This window comes from Malus sylvestris, chromosome 13 (genome assembly GCF_916048215.2).
Source record: "Malus sylvestris chromosome 13, drMalSylv7.2, whole genome shotgun sequence".
NCBI lineage: Eukaryota > Viridiplantae > Streptophyta > Magnoliopsida > Rosales > Rosaceae > Malus > Malus sylvestris.
The window spans coordinates 41251211-41267435 of NC_062272.1; the positions used below are offsets into that span (position 1 = coordinate 41251211).

Consider the following 16225-nt stretch of genomic DNA (forward strand, 5'->3'; position numbering starts at 1 on the left):
CTTTTCCTTCATCTCTTTTGCTTCCCCTCCTCTTTTGCAACCCATAATCATGATAGATCTCAGGGTTATGGACTCGATCTTCACACAAGGCCCTATATTCACATCTCACTGTCGAATTGGCATGCTGAAAATATTGGGTGAAGTGTGGAACTTTCACGTTGGAACAAGAGTGTTTTATAGACCCTCTTTGACTTCCCCCCCATATATTACGTTTGGTGACTTTCTTAGCATGTATGGATGTGGATGTGGTTCCTGGTGGATTGATCTTGCTAAACATTCTCAAATCTAGGCTTTGGTTTGGGAAGCGGGCTTCTGTCACGCCTCGATCACAAGATACGTTCAAGATTGACAAATGACATAAAAACGTACTTGTCCCACTATCATGACTCGCTTCTGAGACATGAAATAAATAAATAAATAACCAACAGTTCAAAAGCGCAATAACTTTTCCTTTTATTTCATGGCTGCATTAACCCTTAGATTAGGCTACCAACGTGCTGTAAATGGGACCAAGCCATTCGTAGTCCAATAATGTTTCATGCCTATACATCTACTGTCAGTAGAGCATCATTACTTAATCAATATCAACTCCTATCATAAAATTAACAATATTTTAGAAACAAAAATCAATCCCAACTCAAAACTATAGCTTTACCAAAACAACAATTAAAGACCTATCCTCTACACAACCCGCCAACATAGCTCTATAACTTCACAACGCACCCAAATTTCCCAAAAAATCACATATATCCACCAATTTCAACTAATTATATCAACGAACATGCATAATTAAACCTTACAACTAACTTAATTTATCATAATTAACAGAAAATAACAAGATTAAATTCTAGATTTCCATTTTCAAAACTCACCAAATTTGAAATTGAATGGGGGGAAACAAATATGACGTCGGTGGTGGTGCAAGGATGTTGAACCCATCTTGAATTAAGCGAAAAAGCATGTCATTTCTATGGAACATACTGCACAGCCTTCAACCAAACTCCCTTGCTTTTCTTAAATACTGTTTGGAATTGCAATGAGGCTGGAGAAGACAAGCACAACACAACTACCAATGGGTTTGGAACGGGAAACAAGTTTTCGAACGGGAATGTTGTTGTCGATGGCAGGGTTGCTTGAGCATACACGGGAGTTGAATAGAGTTTTGGGATGACAAGACAAATTGAAGCAGGTTATTGTTGATGTCGGGGAGGGAAGTATTTAAATCCCCAAAATTTTGAAATTTTGCCGGGTATCATTTTAATTTAGTGACGGGTCATTGATGACCTGGTTTCATAGTAAGCCATTTTGATAGATTGTTTTTCAGCCGTTCAGGTTTGATCCATCGGACCAGATTCCGTCTGCACCTAAAATTTGCAAAATGCGGTCCGCACCTTAAAAAACGCAAAAAAGTAATAGAAGCTTTTGAGCTGATAGGCCAATCCTCAAGATGACCTCAGCCCATCAATTACTAACCTAGCCCATAAGACATACAGGTTCCTAACAAGGCTGAACCCGCATCGTGGAAACGGTCCAGGACAGGGCCTCGTTTCCATAGATTTTTTGACCCACACCGCCCCATTTTGTCTTACGAATTTTGGAAATCGTCCAGAACCGCATGAACCCGCCACAATCTGCGAATTCAGGCCCGTTCGTCCACCCTTACCCCCACTTGTATAAAACATAAACTTCAAAAATCAAGTCGATAATCTTTGTTTTGATACTGTATGGTGTTTGAAGTCGAACAGATTTTGGCCTCGACAGTTGTTGAATCAAGCACAGGTATTGTCGTCGGACATCTGTCATCTCTGAGTTATTATCTCTTCTCGGTTTTCAGCACACGGTTATTGTCGCTCAACTAGATATCTGATTCAATCCACTTGCCCACACAAGAAGTTCAATGATCTTTCTTGTTTCCAAACTTGAGTAACCATCTTGCTTCACAAGTCAAAAGGAAAAGAATCTCGGCATGCCGGACTCCCAAGAAGGTGAAAAACATCTGCATAGGATTAAGTTACTTCAGTCCGGGAGGCGGGAGCGGATAAGACAAGCACACAATACCAGTAACATATCATCCGATCCGATGCAAGACAAAAATAGTTTAGATTGCCCACACCAAGTGAGTAGTATTCACTACTCGTCACAATAATATACGACTAACAATTCTGTCACAATAACATAATCTAGAACCTTATGATGACTTGGTGTAAAGGTGGACGCCAAAAGCCAAACCCAAGATTGCAATGGGAACCAGGAACTGGAGAAGTTTGACGATAAACTCTGAAGTCTTGTCCTGGTTGTAATGAGGCTGCTTCGGCGTGGTACTTTTGGGGATGGTAGAGGCATCAATCTCTCCCACGTAGAAGTCCTTCAACATATCTCTGGCATTATCACTGTGACCCACGTCCTCAAAATCATCAGTTGCATCCTTCCCTGGAAAAAATACATAGCAACATCAAGTTCACTTTGTATTCAAAGATAAGCATAAAGAGACAAGAAACAACATACACATATAATATGAGAATGCACGCTACAAGATTTTTCAATTGGAAAAATCACAAACATTGCAGACCTCTGCAGGTCATTAATCATGTCGATGATACAGTGAAGTCAACATGATTAACAAAGTTGAGGGATGTATACAGTCATTCTCTACTAAAGTAGAAAAAACAAGGACTTGTTTGTCAACCGTTTGATAAAATATCGATGACTGCAAAGTGGATGAAATTCATCCCAATCATTCTCATCTAATCAAACCAGTGAATATTATATGCAAAAATATCAGATATATAGTTTATCAGAGCCCTCCTACTGAGGGATCCAGTAAGGCCGACCCTGCAGTGTGGTTCAACAATAAAAAGTCTATTTTTAAGTCTCCTTTCAACTATTTAATTATTTGACCATCACCACAATTCAGCTTTAACTGAAGCACTATGTTGGTCTATTTATTTGATCACAATTAGATGTCTATGTGCGTCCAATGGAGATTCAAGGATGATAAATGAATAAAAGTTAACAAAAATAGATGGTTCAGAACCTTGAACCACATTGCAACATGGGCAACAGAAGGTGACACCTAAATAAGCTTACTAAAGGCTCAATTTGGTTGGACTCTGTGTGAACTATTAACTCAAATGTTAAATGTAGTTTGTATATTGCTCACTAATTCTTGATAAATTTAAAAATTAATTCTTAAAGAAATTTCATTTAACATTGTTGATGCACAAAGCCAGAGGTCTTGGTACAACGTAAATCCGACTGTGAATCTGCAAATAATGTAAATAACACAAGATGTATCGTGGTTCACCCCAAGGTTTGGGCTACGTCCACACTGATTGTATTGTATTTCTCTGAGAAGTGAGGGAGAGAGCCTCTGTAATATGAGAGGGGATGTGAGAGGGGTGAGAAGGCTTAGGAATGGCCTCTCCCAATTGTGAGGGTGAGGGGTCCTTTTATAGAATAAGGACTCCTCACTTATTACATATTTGCCCCTCCCTTATCACATAATTACATTTAAGTCCTCTAAGTATTTATACGAGATCTAAATACGAGACCCTAAATATGGTATAAACAATAGTCCTCCAAGTCTTCAGTCAAGAAGGTCTTTTGGCTGGAGACTTAAAATTCAGTCCATGTGTGGGCCAAAGTAACTAGATGCTGTCTTGAACTGATGCTCGATGTGAGGCAGTGCTCAATCTGAAATGACGCTCAACTAGAAGTAGCACACACTGCGAGGTTGCTCGGCTTCGTAGCTCATGTTGCCTTGGTTGGCTCGGCTTGCGGCGTTTGAAGGTGTGGGAGTCCCTTTTATAGAATAAGGGTTCGCCTCTCAATACATGAATGATGGGCTAGAGTTGATGCTCTCTAATGGTGGTGAAGGAGTCTCTTTTATAGGATAAGGGTTCGCTCCTCAATACATAAGTGATGAGTGCTTTCTAATGAAAGTGAGGAAGTCCCTTTTATAGAATAAGGGCTCGTTCTTCAGTACATGAATGATGGGCTAGAGTCCCCCAAGTATTTTTCATGAGGCCCAGTTGAGGCCCAATATATGGTACATAATGTAGTTCCTCAAGTCTTCGGTCAATAGAGTCTGTTGGCTGAAGACTTCAAATTGAATCCATGTATGGGCCGAAGTGGCGGTTGTTCGGAGGTAGTATTTGTATTCCCTGCACTAAAGCTTTGTAGGTGAAGCTTTGCAAGTGAAGCTTTTGAAGCTAGAGCTTTTGTAAATGAAGCTTTTGAAGCTAGAGCTCTTGTAAATGAAGCTTTTGAAGTTAGAGCTCTGTAAATGAAGCTTTTGAAGCTGATTGACATGAGTGATGCTCATGAATGTTTATGTTGATTGACATGAGTGATGCTCATAGATGTTGTCATGGGTGATGCTCATGAATGTTGACATGAGTGATGCTCATGAATGTTTATGTATGATTGATATGAGTGATGCTCATGAATGTTTATGTATGATTGACATGAGTAGTGCTCATGCTCATGAAGATGAGTTCCTTCTTCACCTGGTTGGTGGTATGAGTGGCAAGTTGCCAAATGATATTAGAGTACGGGTTGTACATTTCATCATCGGGTTGGTGGCATGAAAGGCTAGTTGTCAAATGATATTAGAGTACGGGTTGTACATTTCATCACTTGGTTGGTGGTAATAGTGCCGAATAATTGTGGAGTACTGGGCATACTTTTGATGACCTGGTTGGTGCTATTTCGGGCTTATAGGCCTTCGCCCTCCACAACATGCTAGCCCATGTGGGCTTTGTCGTTTTTTTTATTTTTTATTTTTTTACCCTCTGATGGGGTTTATACATATTACACTCTAATGGGTTTTATACATATTACCCTCTGATGAGGTTTATACATATTACCCTCTGACGGGGTTTATACACATGTTTCCGAAAAATAAGGAAAATAAATTACATCATTCTGGTGGGGTGTTTATTCCTTGCTTTTGCAGTGTTTTTCTACTGCACTCTCTCTATCTCTTCATCTGGCAGACAGAAGGAATCATAATAATACGAAAATCTTTTGCTTTTCTTCTTTTCTCTCCACTGCGTCTCTGTCTTTTGCTTTTGTGCCGCAGCTCACTTGACTGTTTTTCTTTCTGCTTTCTTCTTTTTCTTTTCTTTCTCTTTCCTTGCATTGCTTTGCTTTGCTTTTACTTTCTTTTTCCTTTGGGTTGTCTGCACCAAAACAAAGCCTTTGGACTGAGGGTAAATTTCACATTCACCGCAAGAGGAATTGACACAAGAACCGGGAAGAATTTCAGGCAATTCGAGCTCCTCCCCTGATTTCAAACCGAAGAGATTGGGCCAGCCTGGACCCCAACAAACAATCGAAAAATTCCTGGTGGTTAATCCACAAACGAAAAACCGACCCAGAAGCAATTACTTCAAAAGACACCCCATTTGTGTGGTTAAATGGAAATTAATGGGTTAAGCTTTGTTGGGATTTTGATTCAGTGGTCTGGGGATATCAGAAAGGAGGGAGATCTGTGTAGGCAAACAAATCTCTGAAATTCATCGCCCGTTCATTACGACATCTCCAATATCTCTCTGTTTTTTTTTTTTTTTTGTTGGTCAGGATCGGAATTCAGTGGAGAAGTGGGGTGCTGCATTTTGGGGTTGCAGGCCAGGCAAAGAAAACCGGAGGGTGCTGCGTTTTGAGTCGATGCCGTAGCAGATTGGACTGGCTCTTCGCAGACCTCGCCAAATCTCAACCACCAGATTGCTGTCCGGACGATCGCACACTTTTCTCTTCTTCTGCTTGAGCTTACTGGTTGTGAAGTGCTGGAACATCATCTGGACCCGTGGAAAACTTGCTGCATGGGCCCCTCTTGTGACCTGGCTCCATGTCGTTGGGTCCACCACTCATGCAATCTTCCTTGCATGTGTGCTCCAGGCACTCAATTGCTTCGCTTAGTTGGAGATACAACCTCTGCTCCTCCCTATGCTTCCTTGTCCTCTTCTTCGTGATTCGATCTCATCGATGAATTGCAAGATCTCGAGTTCGAGCCAAGGGTCGTGATCTTGCAAGAACTTCCATCCTTCAGTTGTCCAACAACCTTGAAGTGATTAGCAGCCGACTTCAGGCACTTGAGGTAGAGATTTGCCGCGTCGCACATCTTCGCCAGTTGGAGTACGTCCACCACATTTTTGATGGTCAAACGTTGCCCAAGCTCCTTCGTGCACCGGTGCTTCAGCTGTGATGGAAATTCTACATAGAGGAGTCGGTGTTTTGATGGCTGATCAGGTGGTCAAAAACATGAAGACCAACACGAACGCCGCATTCAGATGGAAGAAGCTGTTCGAGGAGCCGGTATCAGATGGAAGCGGCTCGAAAAGAGAGCCAACGAGTTGTTATTTGCACAGAGGCAAAAGCTCCGTCTTGAAAAGGCGGGACATGGGCCTGCAAGGTTTTGTAGTAGAAGGCCTCTTCTAGCTCGGACATGTATGTAGTCCTGTTTAGGCGGATCAGGTGGTTAAGCATTTTGCTCCGCCGGCTTGCCTGAACCGGTTTCCGCTTCGGCTTTTGACCCACGGGCACTCTCATCTCTGCATCTAGTCGATGCTTTAAGCCGTTTCCCATCACAATCCCTCGCGCCAATATTGCCATTGCTTTTGGGAGACTCGGCGTCGGCGTTCCCATCATAATCTCCTTCTTGACCTTGATAAGGGTGTCGAGCACCATGGGCCTACACAACAAGGATCATCATCTTCACTGTCACCTTGGGCTTTGGCAGCCATGGCTGATCTCCAACCCATCAGAGATATTCTCTACCCAAAGACCCGGATGTTGTAAGAAAGCTAGCTAAAGCTTCTCATTTGTATTTAGACTCAAAATGAGTTCTTTCTCTATAGATGGATGGATTGGCTTTTTCTCAGCTTGGTTGTGTTTCTTTGAGAGAGAGAGAGATGAGTGATTTGATATCTGGATCTTTTCTATTTCTGGGTTTTTGCAGATTTTTGCAGATTCACGATGGAGGTGAAAAAATGAAAGAGAACCGACATAGTTTTTTGTGTCGATTCCCACAGACGGCGCCAAATGTTGATGCACAAAACTGGAGGTCTTGGTACAACGTAATTCCGACCGTGAAGCTACAAGTAAAATAAATAACACAAGATGTATCGTGGTTCACCCCAAGGTTTGGGCTACGTCCACACTGATTGTATTGTATTTCTCTGAGAAGTGAGGGAGAGAGCCTCTGTAATATGAGAGGGGATGTGAGAGGGGTGAGAAGGCTTAGGAATGGCCTCTCCCAATTGTGAGGGTGAGGGGTCCTTTTATAGAATAAGGACTCCTCACTTATTACATATTTGCCCCTTCCCTTATCACATAATTACATTTAAGTCCTCTGAGTATTTATACAAGGTCTAAATACGAGGCCCTAAATATGGTATAAACAAACATCATACCTGTTGCTGACACCAATACATCATCACCACCAGGATGGTCCTCCAAGAATTTGGTCACATCATATACCTGATCCAAAAACAGATATTGGCAGTATTTAGGTGATATAATTGGGGAAAAAAGCAAGCAGGCTAACTGTCTTATGCTAGAAATAAGACAGCAATACCAAACACCTTGATAGTTAGATACTAGTTTGGTCATTCGGCATCCCGTGATAGTGTAAAACTATTAAGACTTCAAGCACACCTCTAGTTCCTAGAATGCACCTTTAAACAGAGGAAATTATCACAAGATATTTTCTTAGATGTGGAAACAAGTAGAATTCTATACTGTTATCAGCTCAATGAGTTAATTTTTGTGGAGGACAAAAAAAATAATTCTATATGACCACACAGCAGCTAATTATTTGGCCTTGTTCATCCATCTTCATGCCTACATCTGTCCATAGAAACATTATTCTTTTGCCTATAACAACTATATGCAAAGTCAATTATTCCTTTGCATGTATCTATCTAAGCATCCTTAAACTGGATGTGTCTAAGGAATCCTTATAACAATTTAAACAAATTAACTTTTACAATACATCACTGTAAAGAAGCTAATTAAAATTTTATTTTTTTTCAAATTTGGGAGATTATATTTTGAGGTTATAGCATTTCCACTTTTTACTTGCAAGCTGTCACTTTTGTCGTGGATGTACCTCTAGACACCATATCACTTAAGTGTTATTAGCAAGTAAATCAGCACAACTTCCGCTTAGGCATGAAATGGTTGGATTTGGAGGACACTTCATCTAGAATGCTATATGATATACGAGTTCTGTACGGTAATTAGTAATTATACACCATTTCAGCTATGATGGTCATGACTTGTGGGACAATTCATCCATGTTTGACACCTAATTGGATGGTTTGAAAATCATGGTCATAGTGCTTTTCTGATTTAACCCTTTAGTCAGAAATGCAGGAAATGTCATAATTTAACAAAATCAGCTGATCTGATTAAAAAATAAATAAATAAACAACAACAACAATAAAGCCTTTTCCCACTAAGTGGGGTCGGCTATAAAAAATAAATAAATAAACAAACAAACAAAATCAGCTGGTCTAAAAAATAATAATGTGCTTTTCTTAGTTTGTAATCTTTTTAGCAAGTCCTACACTAGAAGAGAATCGCATCACTAAGCATGCTCTAGACATCAAATATAGTGTTTCAAAACATATACTCGTAGATTTGCAGAACAAGAGAAGGAGACATTTGTATCCAAATGCTAAAGCTTAGGAAGAAAATACCAAATAAATTACTAAAGTGACAGTAAAAATATAGATACTATTATTGGAGTAAACTACAACGAGATAAGAGGAACAAAATAGTCTAAATCAATGAGGAAGAGTTTGATTGGCACTCGGCCTTCTAAAATTCAAGGTAGGCATCAACCCCATGATGTCAATAAATTTTTCAAATCAAAGTACCAAAATTTTTCAAATCTACAAAGAGATAAGAGGAACAAAATAACTTTTATATTTTCTTAAAATCAGGTTGTCCGCATCCAGATTCCTATGGCATACAGCCGTAGTCGAATCAATAGAAACCAAATTGCAGATGCAACCATTTAGTAGTGTTAGGATCCTAGTTATTGGGTTTATATCTTTATGGTATTTTGTCTTATCCTAGTAGTAGTTGGTTTCATCCAACGGTAGTGAGGGTGGAGATGTGTTCCAATCAGGGCACCCCTCCTCTAGGGTTGTATATAAGCCTCCCTTCACCATTTGGGAAAGGCATGAATGAAAAGAACTGTTATTTTATTTCTTATTTTCCTTGCATTTCCCTTTTCTTTCCATTCCTACGGAATGGATCCTACCATCTGGTATCCATAGCCCAGGTGTGCTTCCATGGGCAAGCGCACGGCATCGGTGCCCGTGACCGACGTTTCAAAGGCGGCACTCGACTGGCAGTTTCCGCAGCAGCAAATCATCACTCAAATCCAAAACTTGCGTGCCAAGGTCACACTGATGAACCTACGGCACAATGCTCTACAGCACCACCTCGCAGATCTGGCCATCCACATTGCTCACCAGGGGCAACTCCAACAAACTTGTCTTGAGGAGCTCCGTTCTCTAAAAACCCAACCCACCACCCTCCCTCAGCCCACATGGAGTACTTCTCCGCCACAGCCCATCGCTACCTTCCACTCGTTGACGACCCCTTTCGCTGCTGGTCCTTCATCCCCCTCTCCTAACACGCCGCCATTCCACTCCTCTTCCCATCTCGTTGGTGATTTCCCCACCTCCAAATATTTACCCCAGTCATCCAGCAGCTCTGTTTTCCATCCATTTGACTCCAACCCACATTTCTCCCACCACTACCCGCCTCCTCCACCAACCCACGGCCCCCATTTCACCCATGCCTACTCGACCCCTCCCAATTCGCCCATGACCATTCCAGCTCCAGACTTACAGGGGCCGATGATGTCTACACCTGCCGTCCTAGAGTTCACAACAGCATCGCTCGAGCCAGTTCTTCATCGTGCGAATCTGGGCAAGCAGGTTCAGCGTGTTACGGAATTCGTGTCTTCTCTGCGTGTTTGCCAAGACAAGTTGCAAACTCAGCCTACGTAAGGAGAAGATGGGATAGAGTCTCAATTGGAGGGTTTGGATTCAATGCTTGGATTGAACCCTTACTGTGCACTTGAATCGACGCCGTCAAACCCTTACTCGAGGCCGCTCTTATACTCGCCGCCACTGACCTCCATTCCGCATTTGGAGTCAGTTACGAAGGCTCCTTGCTCCTTCTCTGCCGTTTTGATTTCCTCAATTTCGCCAAAAATTGGGTCTTCGCCCACAATGTCCATGGGCACTCATCAAACTGCACCACCAAATGTCACTGTGTCAATGTTTGGCTTTCCTTCATCGCCCTTTGCCTATACTATTCTGCCTTCTCATGGGTCGTTGTTGGTCCCGAATTCCACCAACTCCACCGATGCACTACCACATCTGAGTGGTTGCAACGACTTAGACAAAGGTGTACAAAGTATGGGTTTCTCGCTCACACACTCAGACGTCAATTTGCAACTAATGCGCCTTCGTCAGCTCTCTTTCCTTGACACTACGGAAACTGGACCTACGATATTTAATTCTTTGAATGATTGTTCGGGAAATTGGAGGGTTTTATTTTGTTGGCTCCTATGTGATGTTTTTTTTTAACGATTCCAGTTGGTGGTTTTGTAAGTACCTTGTGGGCACATTCGAGAAAGGTATTTTGAATGCAGCTGAACTGTTTGATGAAATGTTGATGAAATGTCTATGAGATGAGTGATGGCAATATGGGTACTCTATTTGATTTCCTATATCACTCGGAAATCGATTTGGATGCTTTGGCTATAGACCTATATGTTGATTTCTCTCTGCTGTTCCCTAGGAACCTTGACTTTCGGCCTGTATGGGATCCAGGCAATGCTGTAACTAACACTATAGAGTTGATGTGCTGTTTTATGTGCCACGAGAACCATTTCGATGTGCACCCTCAGTTTTTGGTTTTGCAGCTAGACCTCATAAATCCTTCAATGCATTCTACTTGTCTCCTTCTTGCCACAGGAATAGGAATTATTCAACATAAATCTAGGCTTTTGCACTTGATGGTCCAATCTCAGTACATGAGGTACTGTTCTTGTTCCAATCTTTCAACGGATTATGTTGTTTCTATGACCGAAATGCACGGTTTCTTTCATGATTGGGAGTTGTGCATTTATGAGCATGAACCATATCATATTTCTATTGTTGGAGTTTGCCCGTTTGCAACCACCCATGTTATTCCTCCACTTCAGAGACTTGTTGGTCTTGTTCTTATTACTGATCCCATGGTTATACTGAATGCTTTTGGCAAGCATTTTAATGGTCCAAAGTTTGTAGTTGAGTGCACTGCTACATATCTGGTTAATGTTATAGCTTCTCTATTTGTGTCTAATAATACTCTTTCTCAGTTAGTTGAGAGACACTACAAAACCCTTGACCGTTTAAACGTAAATGGGTTATTGCCTTTACATGATTTGATTGAGCTGGCTTCTACTAACTTTGGCCTCAATGCTAGTGAGATGATTTTTTTTGTATACTTGGAGGGCTTACTTGGTCATGCTCAGGAGAGCATTGGTTTGCCAGTGTGGAGCAACGATGGACCGCATGGTCTTGCAGGAAATATTCAGATTTTGGGCACTGCGTATGATAGAAGAACCTGAAATGATTTTTATGGAGCCAATCATGCAAGGCCAAACTAGCAAGAATTTTAGTGATCCTTAGTTTCAGGAAGGGGGCAGCTTTTCTGTCAAGTGTACCTCAAAATTCGTATCCTACCTGCTTGTGCCTTCTAAACCTCCTCATGATTTCTTTGCGAGTTACTGCAAGACCACCCAACCCAACTTGATGTGGTATGCTATCGTTCTGATCTCCGAGTTCTATGATAACAACGATCAATGTTATGATTCAAATTTGCAAAAAGAGACCAAGGTAATATCACAAGCACTGATGCATGGAATTATGGCCTCTCTCACTATACCGCTGTATGGATTAATTGTGGGATCATATCGGCATAATGTTGATCTGCAATACCTGATTGGTTGCATCACTCTTCTCGAGACTTGGTGGCAATGGCAGTCCTTGAATTCTAAACTAATTCGACATACTTCTGAATTTCCAACAGCAAAATATTTGGGAAGAATTGAGGTATTCAATGGCTTTGTGACAAGTTATTTTCCACACTATTTTTGGATCTCCAACCTACTCACTGAGCATGTGAACGGGATGACTGATGTGATTCTGCATTATTGGAATGACTACACGCATGCAGTGCTCGTGTGTGTGGCCTTAGCGCTCTTTTCAATGTATAAGCTGGAAAATATTTTTGTTAGCACGATTCTTTCGTTTGCTACTACTGAAATCACTTGCATGAGCTATTGGTTCAATCCAAAAGTTTCGTTCGCTGATAATCAGATTTAGAACCGTAACGTGTTCGTCTCATTAATTGTGTGGATGGGTGTTTTACTGGGAAACATTGTTCCGATAGAGCTGTTAGTTCCTCACCTCTTATATATCAGATTACTGGGTTATCCAAGGTTTGTGGAAGCTGACCAATTAAGGAGTGCACTCAGAGACCAAATACTTTTCCAAGACGACATTTCCTATATGACTTTGGGGATATCAATCACTTTTCTTGATGTCTCAAATTTCATAGTTTTGAAGATTCCAATGGAACTAGCAGTTGTATCCAACGAGTCACACTCAGTTTCTTGCCCAACATTCTTTGGTTTTGGACCTCTGAATTCTCTCCTGTTTACTTTGTTAAATGAATCTCGGCAGTTGGAGCACAATACGACAGTTGAGACGTGCGGCACAAATCCACTAGCACTTTTCACTGATTCTATATCAACACCTTCATGGATTATGGCTGCAACAAGGCACTTTCTGATAGGGCATCATAGTGTCATTTTTCTGTATTCCACCAATGGCCTGCCATCTTCTCCAATCCTTCCAGGTCTTCTGGTTCCTTGGGTTTATTGTTTGGCAAAAATTGGCTATATTACATGCTTGCTAGACTTGTGGTCTATTTGGCGATTCACACCACTGGTTTTGGAAGCATTTATCATGCTAATTTTTTTGGAACCCCAAGGCTTGGGAGAACAAGCAGCGCAAGTCTCTACATACCAACTTGACGGCATGAGGACATGCCTTATTTTAAGGGGAAGGGAATGTTAGGATCCTAGTTATTGGGTTTATATCTTTATGGTATTTTGTCTTATCCTAGTAGTAGTTGGTTTCATCCAACGGTAGTGAGGGTGGAGATGTGTTCCAATTAGGGCACCCCTCCTCTAGGGTTGTATATAAGCCTCCTTTCACCATTTGGGAAAGGCATGAATGAAAAAAACTGTTATTTTATTTCTTAATTTCCTTGCATTACCCTTTTCTTCTCCATTCCTACGGAATGGATCCTACCAAGTAGTCTGCTTTAAAGAAACACATCCATGCGAATTTATATCTAAAGATGATAGTGGAATATCAACAAAGCCATAAACATAAACATAAGCTCAACCAAATAGCACCAAAGATTGACATGATCTGGATCAAAGTTTCATGGTAAGAAATTAACCGAAACGATGTCGAGATTTACTTTACGGGCATGAATTTTGACATGCATAACAACAGATTGTTCTTGAACAAAGTAAAAAACAACTCTTCAGGTGAATTCCCAAAAAGAAAAAAATACAAAAAAACCAAGATCCACGATTCTAACAAGAAACACAATTGTCAATTTTCATCATATGTATGGTTGAATTCGCATGCAAGGATTTAAATTCCCAATCCTTACTGAATCACAGCCTTCAAAAATAAAGACATAGAATATAATCCAAGAAGCAAGCAAGATGATTGATTTTATAAAATATGTTGAAGAGTGGGAAGGGGAGAACCTTGCCATTGATGACAAGCCAGCAGTCCTTGGGGGTGTTGTGCTCGGAGACTTGAGCCAAAGTGAAAACCTTTCCGCCACTACCCATTTGCCTTTCTTGGTATCTCCGTTGCGTACTGATGGAAGGAGACGATGCAGGGGGAAACTTGATGTCAGTGTAGTGTAAATAATGTGTGTGTGTGTGAGAGAGAGAGACAGAGACAGAGACAGAGAGCCGGATGGGTTGTTAGGTTATTGAATAGATTTTTGGTAGGTACGCGGACGAGGATTGGAGGGCATTCGTTGGGTTGGTAGTAAATTGGTGATTTTGGTGGAAAGTTTGGTCATTTTTGTTGTTAGTTTCACGTTTATCTAATCATGTAGTGCGTTTGTTTTGGGGCCGAATTCTAATTTTATGGAGCTTTTTTAGGGACCGACACGGTTTTAGTTTGATTCAGTTGCCTTATTGAGACCTAGTTTGGGAGTGAGGTGCTTAAAAAAAAAGCACTCATGAAAAAAAGCTATAAGGGTTTTAGGTGTTTGGTAAACTGAAAAAAATGGCTTATTTTGGAAGCTGCTGTGAGAATAAGCTAAAATCAAAGGAAAAAGCTGAAGCTACTATTTGCAGCTTTGGAAAACTGGCTTTTTTTCAAAGCACACGGAGCTACAGTGCTCCTTTAATGAAAAGACCCACTATCAGACTGCTTTTTTTTCCAAAAGCACTTTTACAAAAAAGTTTACCAAACACTCTGCTGCTTTATTTCACAGCCGCTTATTCTCACAGCAGCTTTTTTTCAAAGCACAGCAATACCAAACCAGCCCTGAATCAAATCATATCAAAGGCAAATTAATGGAAATAGTTTTTAAACTTTGAATTTTAACTAAAAACCATGTAATGACTTTATTTAATGGTTATGACAAAATCTAAAATGGCCTAGCTAAAATAATTTATTGGGCTTCCAATTTTACCCCTAACGTTAAGTTTTCTCACCCGTTTATTTGGTACATTTCATTCGTATGAAGAGAGAAAAATTCCATAAACTACGATTAATTTCTGTAATTTTCTCATTTCCCCAACCACCATCCGATCTTATACTCTGTCAAACTCCAAAAATGACGATGAAAATCCTATGGATGTGATAAACAGGTGCAAATCTCGATTCAGAAAGAAGCGGAGATGTCATAAGACTTGCCGAATCTACCTTCCGTCGAAGAAATTGGATAAGCAAATTTTGAATGGTGTGCATTGGGATTTGACTTCTTTATCAAGACGATTGAACAACCAAACAATGAACCTCTTGGCCTAGGTTCTTTCACACCCTTACCTTCAAGGGTGGTTAGGTTTGATTCGTGCATTTTGGATTTTTCAAGTTTTATGGATACAGATACAGGGAACGTAAATGCAATGAACTAAAGAATGACAAGAAATTAAACACAAGAAGTTAATTTGCATAATAAAGAAAGTTGGAGTTCCACATAAAACCAATTGGCAAACTGGGAAATAACTCAACTTACATATAAACCCATGTAAGTTCCCTCCTCCAATCAATGGGATATTCATTCTTAATACATCCCCTCACGTGTGACGAATTTTCAAGCTTAACACGTGAACAACAAAATTTGGATGAAAAAGAATGGCGTTGTTTTTTATTTTATGAAGAATTCGACAGTTGAGTTGGATGCTTTCTATCCAAGATGGACGAATCCAAAGAATCCGAAGTGATGGTGTCCACCTTGCAATCAAAGGTGGAGTTTGAGAATTCTTGTCAAGTTGCTTTGATCCAAATAACACCTTCATTGGAAAAATAGTTATTTTTTTATGGTGGGTGAGAAAATAGCGTGGAGTAGGATTCTCTTCCCGCTTTTTTTCCCTCCCCTTCCCTTCCCTCCCTTCCTATTTGAACGATCACGGTTAAGCCACGTCAACATCTTATATTAATTTTTTATAGAAAAAGAAAGACAAAATAGAGAATGTGAGAGGAGGGGATGTAAAGAGGAGATGAGAGAATCATAGTCTATTTGTTGCAGTCATTTATAATAGAAATGTGATTGTGGAAATTCTAGTATATCTAGGGATATCTTTGAATATTCCCTTTAGTAGTTAATATCTTATTAGAGTTGTAATCCTAAAAGAAGGGTGAGGATTTAACATATCCTACTACTATAAATAAAGGCACAATGGGATGATACAACACACACCTCACAATTAAATCTCTCTCTTTTTTTGCTTATTGCCACCGGCCTTCGTCTCTATATTCCTTTAGAATAGTTCAGTCCAATAGGTCTAGAACACGTTATCAGCACGCTCTTACTAGAAGTTAAGGAACAGAAGGATCGTAGGAGGAGGCTCTCTTCTACAAAATTCAAAGGCTTTTATTTG

At 40.5% G+C, this 16225-nt stretch overlaps 2 protein-coding genes across 3 annotated transcripts; one reads left to right on the forward strand and one right to left on the reverse strand.

The window, feature by feature from the left end:
• Positions 1-1370: 1370 nt before the first annotated feature.
• LOC126596111 (cytochrome b5-like) lies at positions 1371-14181 on the reverse strand. Of its 2 annotated transcripts, XM_050262586.1 has the most exons (4): positions 13868-14181; positions 7416-7482; positions 2188-2430; positions 1371-1996 (listed from the first exon to the last, which is right to left on the reverse strand). In XM_050262586.1, the coding sequence occupies exons 1-3, from the start codon at positions 13952-13954 to the stop codon at positions 2189-2191; spliced, it is 396 nt and encodes a 131-aa protein (XP_050118543.1). In that variant the 5' UTR covers positions 13955-14181; the 3' UTR covers positions 1371-1996; position 2188. The 2 variants fall into 2 exon arrangements, with proteins under 2 accessions (XP_050118543.1, XP_050118542.1); XM_050262585.1 differs by lacking the exon at positions 1371-1996 and having other exon boundaries at positions 2040-2430; positions 13868-14179.
• LOC126596109 (uncharacterized) lies at positions 9950-12430 on the forward strand. Its single transcript, XM_050262582.1, has one exon. The coding sequence runs from the start codon at positions 10721-10723 to the stop codon at positions 11642-11644; it is 924 nt and encodes a 307-aa protein (XP_050118539.1). The 5' UTR covers positions 9950-10720; the 3' UTR covers positions 11645-12430.
• Positions 14182-16225: the final 2044 nt, after the last annotated feature.

Excerpts from the sequence above, each read along its gene's own strand:
- LOC126596109 (XM_050262582.1), top strand. The coding sequence starts at position 10,721 with ATGAGTGATGGCAATATGGGTACTCTATTTGATTTCCTATATCACTCG.
- LOC126596111 (XM_050262586.1), bottom strand. The coding sequence starts at position 13,954 with ATGGGTAGTGGCGGAAAGGTTTTCACTTTGGCTCAAGTCTCCGAGCAC. Across the intron at positions 7,483-13,867 it reads GGCTTGTCATCAATGGCAAG|GTATATGATGTGACCAAATT; the intron begins GTTCTCCCCTTC and ends TTTTTGGATCAG. Across the intron at positions 2,431-7,415 it reads TGTATTGGTGTCAGCAACAG|GGAAGGATGCAACTGATGAT; the intron begins GTATGATGTTTG and ends TATTTTTTCCAG.